Source organism: Adiantum capillus-veneris, chromosome 3 (assembly GCF_014529385.1).
Source record: "Adiantum capillus-veneris isolate H3 chromosome 3, ASM1452938v2, whole genome shotgun sequence".
Classification (NCBI taxonomy): Eukaryota; Viridiplantae; Streptophyta; class Polypodiopsida; order Polypodiales; family Pteridaceae; genus Adiantum; species Adiantum capillus-veneris.
In genome coordinates this window covers 138,881,074-138,893,203 of record NC_140933.1, presented here as the reverse complement: position 1 = coordinate 138,893,203, position 12,130 = coordinate 138,881,074, and the positions used below count along the sequence as shown (strand labels likewise).

Genomic DNA, 12,130 nt, shown 5'->3' with positions numbered 1-12,130 from the left:
ATCATCATGTTGCTCACAATCCTACAAATCCTGTGTGGCATACTTGGGAGAAGAAGAGACTGAGAGTGTCTCCTTTTCCCGAATCCTTTCAATCTTGTCCTGCATATTAGCAATGAGAGATGGAGAATGAACAATGTCCTCTCCATGAATGACAATAGGAGAATCACTTATGGCATTGAGAGTGAAAGTGTTAGCCTCAAAATCAATGAGAGGGTTATTATCACGAAACCATCGAATGTCCAAAATCATATCACATCCTGAGAGAGAAGAAACCACAAATCCTCTAGTGAAGGCAGCTTGTTGAATTCCGAAAAACACATCAAGACACTCCTCCGTGATGAGAGCGTCCATATCGGGAAGAAATCCAGAGACCTCCATAGAAGATCTCGGATTAACTTCGAGGCGGGCTCTCTCAACAAGAGAGGGACTGATCACATCATGCATACTACCTGGGTCAAACAATATGACAAAACGCTGCCCCGACATACGACCATAACATTTAATGAGAGAATCATCAATGGGAGGGTCATGAGAAACTTGGGGCACACTCGTGTTATCATTAATTGCATTGACAAAGGAAGTGGGTTCTGTGGATTCTTTGGATTCATTCGATTCAAGCTTAGGACATGTTCTTTTTATGTGACAATGAAAACAACGACCTTCCTTAGAATCAGTGCTTTGCTCTTCCAACGTGATGTATCCTCCTACAATTCCTTGTGCTACCTTTTCATCTGGAGTAAGCTTAGGTTTAGCAACTGTGTTAGCCTTACCCTTAGATTCATTGTAAGAATTCTTTTCTCAGAGACTGTTGGAAGATTGGTTAGAAAAGTTACCATTCTTACCGTTCTGAGGGTTCTGAGAAGGCTGCGAGGTACTTGTGGAAGTCTTGTTCTCCTTAGGCTTTCCCTTGTTGTGCTTCATCTCCTGTGCGAAAGCAATCGCTACCGCCTTGTTGAGATCGATTGGGTCGAAGAGTTCGACATCAAACTTGATATAGTCGTTTAATCCAAAAAGGAATGCCTCTTTGCGTTCATCATCCGACTTGCGTAATTGGGTACCTAGCTGCAAAACACAATTAGAGAAAGACATAACCGGCATACCATTTTGCTTGAGAGCGCGCCAATCATCATTCAATCGTGCAAGGTACTGAGGTGGCATAAACCGCGCCCTGAGCTTGTCTTGGAAATCAGTCCAATTGAAGGAAAGGGGCGTGAATTCGTCGGCTTCCTCTAGGTGCGTGGCTATATGTGCGTCTTGCCATGCGTGGTACCAATTGATGGCATCACCGGCAAGGTACATAGCTGCCGTCAAAACTTTGCTATTTCCTGTCTTCTTAGTTGTCGCCAAAATAAGCATTAAATTGATGCAACCAAGAATGAATAACCGTAGCATCCATCTTACCATCATACTTACTGAAGGTCAACTTCTCTGTGACTGGATGGTTGGAATCCAAATCGTGGCTTGCGCCACTTGATGAACTCCCAAGATCTTTGGGTGGTTCGGATTTCGAGGCAAGTACTTGTCGAAGCAATGCTTGAGTGCGTAGTTCTCGTTGAGCCTCACGCACGATCTCCAAAGCCACTCTTTGAGCTGCACGCTCGGCCTCAAAGACCGCATTTCGTGCTGCCTCTTCCGCCTTTCTTTGTTGTTTTCTTTCTTTGCGTTCGTCGCACTTGCGTTCTAAAGCAAGGCGATTGTCTTCTTGTTGAGCGGCAAGTCTTGCGTTTCTTTCGTCGCGCTCACGGTCCTTAGCTTCTTGTTGTTCTGCTTTGCTTGTGATTGTGCCAACGCAACTCGATTCGTTTCTTGTTGTTGTGCCATCATGTCCAACATTGACTTGACCATCACCTCCATAGAAGTGAGTCCAACTCGTGGCGTAGATGGCGAAGAGGGAGGGTTGGAAAATCTCCTGTTGGGAAGAATCCTTCGTCGTCTCTCTCATGCTCATCACCTGTATGCGAAGTATCCATTCTGCTTTGGGTGACGACCATGCACTATGATCTTTGGTTCTTAAGTTCACGAGGAACTTGGGTTCTTGAGGGTCTTGGGTTCTTGGGTTCTTGAGGTTCTTGAGGTTTTCTTTCGCTTGCAAATCGCGTTTGAGAAGGATCTTCTCTTCACCCAAGTTCTACTCTTTTCCGCGGGCGCACCCCTTGGCGGCCTTGCGCTCACACCAAGGTTGCTTTTTCCCACCTCACGTCGATTGGCCGGCCACTAAGTGCACGGTCCGCTCTCAATGAGTGAAAAGAGACACAAGGGGAGGCTGGACAAGCCCTTCTTTCTTGGGATTCCTGTCACTCTTCAAAAAAAACGATTAGGAATCGATACGCCCAAGCGAACTTGGGTTCGGGCGACCGCAACAAGCAAAAAAATTCTTGTGATTCTTGTGGTTCTTTCCTTGAGTGATACAAAACACTGCCAAAGCTCTGATACCAATGTTAGGTGCAACGGAATGATTGTTTGCACTTTGCTCAAGATGAGTGCTCCGAACTGTGCTCAAGGTTCCTTTTCGTTCTTATGGAAGGTAGAGCCTTCTGTTCTTAATGAGAGAAGGCTATGATCACAAACAAAGTGAATGGACACTGTGCGTGCAAGTGTATGAGACTGAGAGATAGAGAGAAGAGAGATACGACACCAGAGACGTAAAACCCTCCTCCGAAGGCCCCACTCTCGTCGGCAAGAGTGGTCTACTATTGATTGCACAAGGTGGTACAATGACGATGCATGGAAACTTGATGCAACTTGGGACTATGTCGGTGACAACGACGGGGACGACGACGACGACGACTTTAGGGCTGAAATTTGTGGTCTTCTAACTGCTGTCCATAAAAACGCTATGGCTGAAAATCTGGGACTGTTTTCGATGGCTGAAAATGACTGTTTTGGCTGCGTTTTTGAGGGCTGAAGATGATGATATCTACAAGTCTTTATGGTTGAATCTGATGCAAATCATGCATGCTGAAAACGCTATATACCTAGATGAATCCAGGATAAGCCCAGATTCACCCTTGAAGGAAAGTGCAAAATATAGACCCATGGTAGTCATCCACAAGACGATATAACCATCAGCTCCATCATGCATAGTATTGACTAAATACCACGACATCCCCACTAACGTCGTCAGTGCCCAATAGTGGGTGTAGAACTAGGTACTAACATATGCTCCCCAACACAACACGCACACACACATGAGCATACATCAACACAAAGTTCAGCGTACTGAGTTTCTGTCATGACTCCGGAGATCAAGGGCAGACTCAGCCATAATGAAGCCTAGCACTGAGAGAAGCATGAAATCGAAAAAATTTAGCACAAATGACGTAGTTGCCTATCTGCGGCCAAATGGGCTGAAAATAGAAAACACTGATCTCGTACTGTGGCGTTAGTGAAAACGTTGAGACTGGGGCTGTTGGCGATGATCGAGGCTGAAAACGCCAGGGCTAGGGTGAGGTGTGGCGATGATAGCAAAACGCTAGGCTTAGGGAGGTTCTGGGCTCACCAAGGAAGGCTTGGAGAGGTCTTGCTGAGAGAAAAGGGGTACCTGCTGCCTGAGGGCCTATTGTGCTCCTTGCTCATCTGCCCAAGAGCGCTAGTCTAGGGTTGCTTATATATTAACTTAGCAAAATTGCCCTACCTACTTTTGTTGGGAAGTCACTTAAAAATAATAAGTAAAAATGTCAAAAATAGGGAAAATAGGCTAAAATCACTAGAAAATTCCCCTAATGGATTCTGATGGGAATACTGATGATCATGCTGTGTGCAACCAGAGAATATGCATCTATGCTAAGTGACTGGGCATGCACGGTCTACGAATAGACTCACAAAAGTGCCAAATCACTTCTAAATCTAGACTGATTGGACTGACTGAACCCTGTTATGTTGTAGCTTGTCCACGAACACATAGGGTTGGATGTGTCACGTGACACAACACATAGAAACTACGTACAGATAATACCATGAAACTAGAATTTATAAATTGTCGAGTACAAAATTTAACTAAGAACGCGGCACTATCTTTAACCGTAAGCAAAAGTGAGAGAAGTGATGTTTTTGACAAATGAGAGCACGAGAGAGGGTGTCCTTTCCCGCCTTGCTCTTCCACTTTGCTTCAACAAGTACCTCCTTTTCGCCTTTTGACTAATGAGAGCACGAAAGAGGGTGTCCTTATCGAAGTTACCCGGAACGGGAACGGGGGCCACCGAAACGTTTTTGGAACATTAAGAACATTAACTCAAAGTTGAATAGAGTCCGGAATCCACACAAAAGCTTGGAGCAAAAAGATGATAGATCATAGATTATAAAGATGGCTTACAAGGCCAGCCAAGGCGCTACAAAAAGACATGTAGAGGCTAGTGTGTTAAATAACAATTGTAAGAGTCACTAGGTGACATGTCAAGACTCAATCACTCATGTGGTAGTGCAATACAAAAAGGGGGCAAAGCCGGAGGCCACAAAGGAAATAAATATAGAAAACCAATGAGCAATGAGTCATGACTCACGCCTGATGTTCACCTCTGGGTAGGGGCTGAAGAGCATCCCACCTCCCAATCTGTAGTGGAGTCCTCGACGTCGTGAATATCATCCCAATCCTCCTGCATAGGCTCATCCTCATACGTAGATCCTCCTCCCTCTCCAAGCACCTCTGCCTCTGCCTGCATCTCCCACTATAGAAAAGGATCTGTCACTTTGGATGCTGACTTGCAAAGCATTCTTAAGTTTGAATTGACGTCATTTGCTTTCTCCACTCCAAATCGGTTTCTCTTTCTAGATGCAATGTGGCTATATATACTCCACAATTGCTCCAAGCAAGAGGAGCTAACCGCTTGGTTGAGAATGCGGACGGCAAGTCGCTGAAGATCGGGACCATCTGAACCATTTTCTTGCCACCACAAGACGGAGGAAATCTTGGTGCGACCAATTTGGGCATCGGCCAGGGTAGTTTTCGCACGTCGTACGGAACCTGTCGTTCTGTTCGGCCGGACCCGTCCCGTCCCGTTCGATTCGTTCGTTCCGTCCGGTCATTTTTTTCGGCAATTTATGATCGTTGGCAGATTTTTGACCGTTTGCAGCGTCCACTTTGTAGGCCTTTTGGAGTCGTTTACGGACAGTTTTGAAGCCAATTGCAATGCCCATGGCCCATGGGCCATTGCCATGCTTATTGCCCAATGCCCATTGCTCACATGCTCTTCCTCTAGGCTCTTCCTATTTAAGCAACCCTTCCCCTTTGTTATCAAACACAACCTACAACTACAAGCTACATTGTACAAGCTCTAGCCCTAAGCCTCTCAATGCTCTAGCCTCTCATCATCCATGTGCTTCCATTGAAGCTCTCAAGTGGACTCAAGCTCTCGAGTCTCCATTCGATCTATCGTCTCTCTCCTTCAAGCTCCCTTGGGTGACGGGTCTCGACTCTCTCCTTCAAGCTCTCTCTCTCTCTCTCTCTCTCTCTCTCTCTCTCTCTCTCTCTCTCTCTCTCTCTCTCTCTCTCTCTCATCTATTGATACATCATACATCACACTAGTAGCTACTAGCTACATACTACATAATGCCAGTTCCTCTACATGAAGCCTTTGAGAAGCATTGCCGATATTTTGAGCAGGTGGGGGGCAAGCAAAACTCTTGCAAGTGGTGGTGCGAATATTGCCCAAAAGCTATGACCTCTTCCGTCACCCGTCTCATCATCCACTTGACAAAGATGGGAGGACAAGCGGGGCCATGTCCTAATATCCCCGAAGATATCCTTGCGGAATGCAAGAGAAAGTATCTTCCATTGAAGACACGCAAGGGTAGAGTCACCTCGGATGAGTTCGTGTCGCCGGATGTTGATAGCTCCGATTCGGAGGAAGAGGCCTCTCCAACTATGTCCATTGCTACCGGTGCCACCGCGGCCTCATGTGATGGTAGTGCCTCCTCCAAGAAGTCCAAGAAGTCCAAGGGGTCTTCAAGTGATGGTGGCCGGCCTCCGAAGATAGCAAAGCAAACTTCTCTTGCGAAATCGGTGGGTGGATGCTTCGGCCCCTTGTCTTTCCTCAAGGAGAGAAAGAATCGCGGAAATAGAGATTAGCTTATGCCTCTCTTGATGTGTTTTAGGATTGCTCATCGGGAGCATGTGAGCGTAATTGGTCCGCATACTCTCTCATCCACACCAAAATCCGAAACAAGCTCTCAACGAAGCAATTAGAGCGACTTATCTATTGTCGCTCCAATTTACGCATGTTGCGCTCTATGCATGAGATGCCTATGGCTCGACAGGTATAAATTATAAATTATAATCACGACTCACTCCATTTTCTATACTCTAGTCTTTAATTACTTTGAATATACTAATTATGTTTTCATTGTCCAATGTTGTAAATGTCAAATAGGTCAACGTGGATGAGCTCACACTTACGATTGACACTCTAAAGAGTGTCAATAAAGAGCAAGACCCTGAGGAGCAAATGATTTTTCGTGAGCTCTACTTGGAGCTTGAGGAGATTGATCGCCGGGTTTCTCGCACACGATCACGCAAGAAGGTCGTCATCCATGGAGTTACATCGGCTACAAGAGGCACAGGTGCCAGGGCTACAAGAGGTAGAGGCAAAGCATCAACAACACCCACGGAGGCTCCTAGGACCTATGTGCGGCGAGGCTCCATAAGCGACTCTTGTGCGGCGGCCATCACTATGGAGGATAGAGAGCCTCGAGAGCCAGAGAATGATGATGAAGGCAACCTCATTAGTGATGGAGATTATGAGCCGTTATCCTTCGACTCTTGTGAGGAAGAGGATGATGTTGATGAGCAAGGCTCAGAAGAGGAAGATGAGGAAGATGATGAGAGCTCTAGTGACTAGTGACTTTACTATTTAGTCTCTCTATTATGGTGTGCCACTTTTTGAGTACTTTGTAGCCCTTGCCACTTGGTCCCCCCACTTTTTTGTATCCCTTGCCACTTTTTGAGTACTTTGTAGCCCTTGCCACTTGGTCTCTACTTATCAAATTTCAATGATCATTTTGGTTTATGTAATGCTCATTCGCTTTAGTCTTTGAGTCTTGACTCTTTACATTGATGATTGTAGTATTGTAACTACTAACTTGTAATCTATACAAATGTCAAGTTTCTATAAATAAGTATTAAGGCCTAAGCCTTAGGCCCTTAGACTTGAGAATTATTTGTTTTTTAAAATTTGAACGTACATAACGTCATCGTATATCATAAATTTTTTTAGTTCATTTAGTACCGCACATCATCGTACGCGTACAAAACGTACGGGACCGTACGAGACTACTATGGCATCGGCTGTCCCAAATGATCCTTGTATATCCCTGTAAAATGCAAGTTGATCCTTGATTTTGTGTTGCATGTCACGAACAGGGTGAAGCTTCTTCAAGATGGTGTTCCAATGTGTTTATCTCCGAATCATGCTCCTGCCCTGCACCCTGGAACTCTAGGTCCAACACAAAGTTGCACCATGAAGAGGTGAACTATAGACACATTCCACCTGCTATTGCAAAGCTCTTTGATTTCTTCGAGCCTATCTGGGTCCTTCTCATGATCTTCAAGCGCCTCGACCATGCGATCCATTGCTTCATAAACCTTGCCAATGCAAGGTTGCATACCATCCATCACTCTAAGCAAGTGGATCACTGGTTTCACCATTTTGTCAATAGTCTTTAGAGACTCCCAGAACTCAGGACCCTCTACCTTCCCTGTACAAGTGATCCCTGCGACTGTACTTGCATGAGAAGTCTCAGCAATCTCGCAATACTTTACAAGCACTTTGCCCCCCGACCGCTTCAAGAACTCAGCTCAAAGTATGTTGTGGTTGTTGATGAAAGCAACCACCTTGGACGTGGATGCAATAAGAGGCTCTATCCAAGGTAGTTTGCCGAAATCCTTCAAGAGGTTGTTAACGCAATGTGTCATGTAAAAGGACACCGTGATGTGAGGATAAGCACCTTCCAAAATAGCTCCAGCTACCCTGTTTGATGTCTCCCCATCAGTGACTAGACCTATCACAAGGTTCGACCCAATGGTCTCTATGGCGGAAGCCCACTCACCTGCAAGGATCTCTGCTGATTTTCCGGTCTCCGTGGCGTCATAGGAGTGTGCAAAATACATCTCCCCTTTGGAATAGGTAACAATGCCATGGATGGACCTCCTCCTAGTGTCGCTCCATCCCTCCGCAATGAGGGTCACACCATACTTCATCCATTGCCTCTTCATGTTGAGGGTTGCCATCTCCACATGGCACAACGGCCTTCTCTCTATCGAGTAGAGTAGTGCAGAGGGTCTCGGAAGAGGGTGGCACGTAGCGTGCCCCATACTCTCCAATCCTCGTGTACATGGTCTTGAAGTACTCTGACCTACACATTGCACACAAGAGATATTAGGATTCACTATTTAGATAAGAATGAAAATCGAAATGATTGATTGTATGAAAATGATAGGAAGTCTAACCGAACCTTTATGAAGGGGATGTAATCATGATAGAAAAAGTAAGCAACAGTTGCATCCACATCCTCCTTCCTTTTTGGATCCCAAGTGATATGTAGGGTGCATTGGTGAGATTTAGGAGTGGAGACCGGAGTAGTATTAGGCATTGAAAATGGTGATCAAAATGATGTCACCGTCGTTGCCGCATTACTATCACCACCAACCCATGAAGGTGGTGTAGAAGAGGGAAAAACCAAGTTGTTGGGGTCGATTGCGGGACGCTTAGGCGTTGCTGCTTCTTTCTCTTCTTTGTTGGCTTTGATGGCAGCATCCTTGGCTTCAAATACCTTCAACAATTGCTCGTTGACGGCCTTGCATATTGCTACTTGTTGTCCCTCTAGCTTAAGGAGAGGTGAGCACGTACTTGGTTATACCGGATTGCCGTTCGAAGCCCCATAGTTTGCACTTCCATGCGCGTGCATCAACGGACTTTCCCAGCACTCGGAATGCACTTCATCACCATGATGCTTCGTCCTTCTTCTTGTTGGCACCCAAGGGGTCACGTTCACTTGATACGGAAGCTTGCGCCATGAGTGATGAGACTCGAGAGAGGAAGATAGCTTGAGAGAGAGAGAGAGGGTCTTCACCTTGCCTTTGAATTTCACAAGCCCTTGAAGCTTGTCACTACTCCACTCGGCTCGGTGTTGCTTTTTAAGCATTTAATTGCTGGTATTCTCTCAAACAACTGCAACTTGGGACATGAATGTTGGATATTAATTGTGAAAGGATTGTATGTACATTGTTGTCTAGAACTCGACACAATCCCAAGTCAATGATGTTGTCAGTAGAGTCCTTCACCAAGCACTGGAGAGGCACATGAGCAAAACCACAATGCAAGCTTGAGTTGTTTCCTTCATCCTTCTCGTTGTTTAGGAGCTCATCCTCCATCAAAAACCCTACCAGCACTCCTCATCAGATGGTGCTTTCTCCTTGTAAATTGCTTGATTACAGTTCTTTTAAAATGTTGTTCCTCAATTTTGTTAAACTGCTTGTTTCTCTGCAAAAAAAAAAAGACCAGAGTTGCTTGTTATCCTTTTGCCTGCACATGCCACTCTCCTCCTACTCAACTTGCATTGTTTTATGACGAGTCCGCTCCTTCTCGACCTTGCCAAAAACCCGCCAGTAGCTCTGCCTTCTCCACCATGGGGGGGGGGGGGGGGGGGGGGGGGGGGGGGGGATCTACCAATGAGGAGTATCGCAAGAGAGACATCGCAAGTGACAAGAAGGGGGGGAGAGGGCGAATTGTGAGAGAGCACAAGGAGTCAAAGACAAACAAAGAGATCCCATGTGAAACACCGTAGAGAGAGGGGGGGAAAAACCGCCAAATACTGAAGAGATGGCCCCAAAACACCGGCACTGTAGTTGCAAAATGTGTGTCCTACACGTTAGAAGTGGGGTCCCTCCCTATGCGTGCCTAACTCACAATCACAATCCCCACGACATTGCAAAACATGGAGGTGCCCTTAATATAAGCCACCTTTGCATAGGTTGCCAACTGGAAACTTATGCCACTATCCACATCATCCAAAAAACTGCCACATGGCATCTGCTGAATTAAAAACTGATGGTCTGACCCCTCAAAAGACCTATAAACTGAGATCCTACCTATAGCCAGCCTATCAAGTGGACACATACATGGCCCAATGGGGCTGGTGCAAGTGAATCTACCTCAAAATGAGGCCAAGCACAGCCACAGAACAGCCCTCACTCCCTTCTACTTCTGGCAAATACCAGACCAACTGCTAGACAGAAGGTTAAACTCTCAATAGCCTTGTAATGCATACATAAATAAGGCAAATAGAGAGAGACATCAAAAGGATCACACAATCATGCTCGCTAAGTTTCAAACCAGTTTTCATAGATATAGCAACAGATTTGCAAACAGCAAGATCAACGCTACGCATTAACTTCCTATGACACAAAACAATACCTCCATCAGAATGCATATACGGAATAACCATATAATGATGCAAGAACCCCAAATCTGACATCTCAAACACTGAGTTCAAATCAGCATTATGTGCAACAAATCATCCACAACGTATCACTGGGTTTCCCCGAGATGTACTCAACCTTCTTGCTCTGATATTAGGCAGGTGCCAAGAGATACGAGAAAGATTTAGCAACAAAAGCAAGCAAGAGATAGAGGAAGAGCGAAAGAGCACTTTAGTGTTCTGCCTGTAAAACCACTAAAGTACATACAAGAAAATGTATATCTCATTTCAGAGAGAACAAAAAAATCTTAAATCTAAAGGCTGATAACTGCTTCTATGAAAGGACATCCAAATTCAAAGTATACAAGATATCACTGAAGAAAGCTCTCTCTTTGGGATATTTCTCTCATGGGACGATGTATCTTTGTCTTGGCTGAATGGCATGGACCAGCAATCGTGCCAGCCAGCCATGCAGCAACCCCCCTCTCCTTTTCCACTCAGAGCAATAATTTTTGAGCTCTCCTTTGGTCACCTGCTTTATGTGCACGAGCCGAAGAAACCCTTTCAAACGAAAGACGGTGACCTCTTCTACATACTGCTTGCAAGAAAAGATGGGGCGCAGGTGTTGCAACACTCTCTCTCTCTCTCTCTCTCTCTCTCTCTCTCTCTCTCTCTCACACACACACACACATGAGAGTAGGAAGGAAGTGCTACCCTTCCACTTCCATGAGAATTGCAAGTTTTGGAGCAGTTTCAGAGGAGGAATCTGCATCTCCTTCAGGTTGTTGTTGTTGTTGTTGTTGTTCTTCTTGAGGTTGATAAGGTTGGGATGAAGAACAGATTTTCCCAAGACGGCAGAGGCCTTGCGATGCTTTCCATTTCGTTCTGTGAAATGCCAGAGAATGAAGATGGAGCGATGAAGAACGAGAAGATGAGGAGATAAATGGCGGCACGGGGGCAGGGTCAACTGCACGAAGAGCCCTTAAGGACGCCATCGATTGCAGCAAGCAGCTCTACACTATATAAGATCAGTATCTGTAAAATTTAGGGAAAATTACCAAAATACCCCTCTAATTTGAGGAAATTCCCAATATACCCCTAAAATTTCAAAAATTCCCAAAATACCCCCGATATTTTGTCATAAATTCCCAAAATGCCCTTCAAATTTTCCAAAATTCCCAAAATACCCCTGGTTGTGAGAGTAAATTTCTCGTTTTTTGTACATCTTCACAAGAAGAGTGATTGTCTATCGTACAACATGCTAAAACTACAATCTGAGTTAATTACGTAGGCTTTGGAGATGAATTGTTCCATTATTTTTAGACATAATTGCCTTTTTTGAGATGGTAATTGGTGACAAATTACATGTTGATCACTCAAAAACGAATCTCAATTATCAAATACGAATGAAGATTAGAAAATCTTGAACAATCCAACCAAAATAGATACAAGGGTATTTTGGGAATTTCCTCAAATTAGAGGGGTATTTTGGTAATTTTCCCTAAAATTTAACACCCAGGGAAGTCCCAAGTTGCCATTTTATTGAGACTACCCAAAAACTCTTTGACATTTCAACTCCTCTTGCAGGCTGTGCACCACATCTACACGCGATTACATCTCGGGAGTCGCTGCAGTCATTCAATGATTGCCACCTCAGCACAAGTAATGCAGTTGTCGAGCAGCCAATCATTGGCGTGCAACCAAGCATACGGAACGTAAT

At 45.1% G+C, this 12,130-nt stretch overlaps 1 protein-coding gene across 2 annotated transcripts in view; it reads right to left on the bottom strand.

Annotated features, from left to right (window-relative positions):
- Positions 1–11,437, bottom strand: part of LOC147461804 (Haloacid dehalogenase-like hydrolase (HAD) superfamily protein) — a 133,007-nt gene extending 121,570 nt beyond the window's left edge. The window contains exon 1 of one of the 2 annotated variants that reach the window (XM_086509251.1): positions 11,125–11,437. In XM_086509251.1, the coding sequence (XP_086365377.1) occupies positions 11,125–11,405 (281 nt within the window). In that variant the 5' untranslated portion in view covers positions 11,406–11,437. The remainder of the gene's footprint in view (positions 1–11,124) is intronic. The other variant, XM_086509252.1, reaches the window with a different exon arrangement.
- Positions 11,438–12,130: the final 693 nt, after the last annotated feature.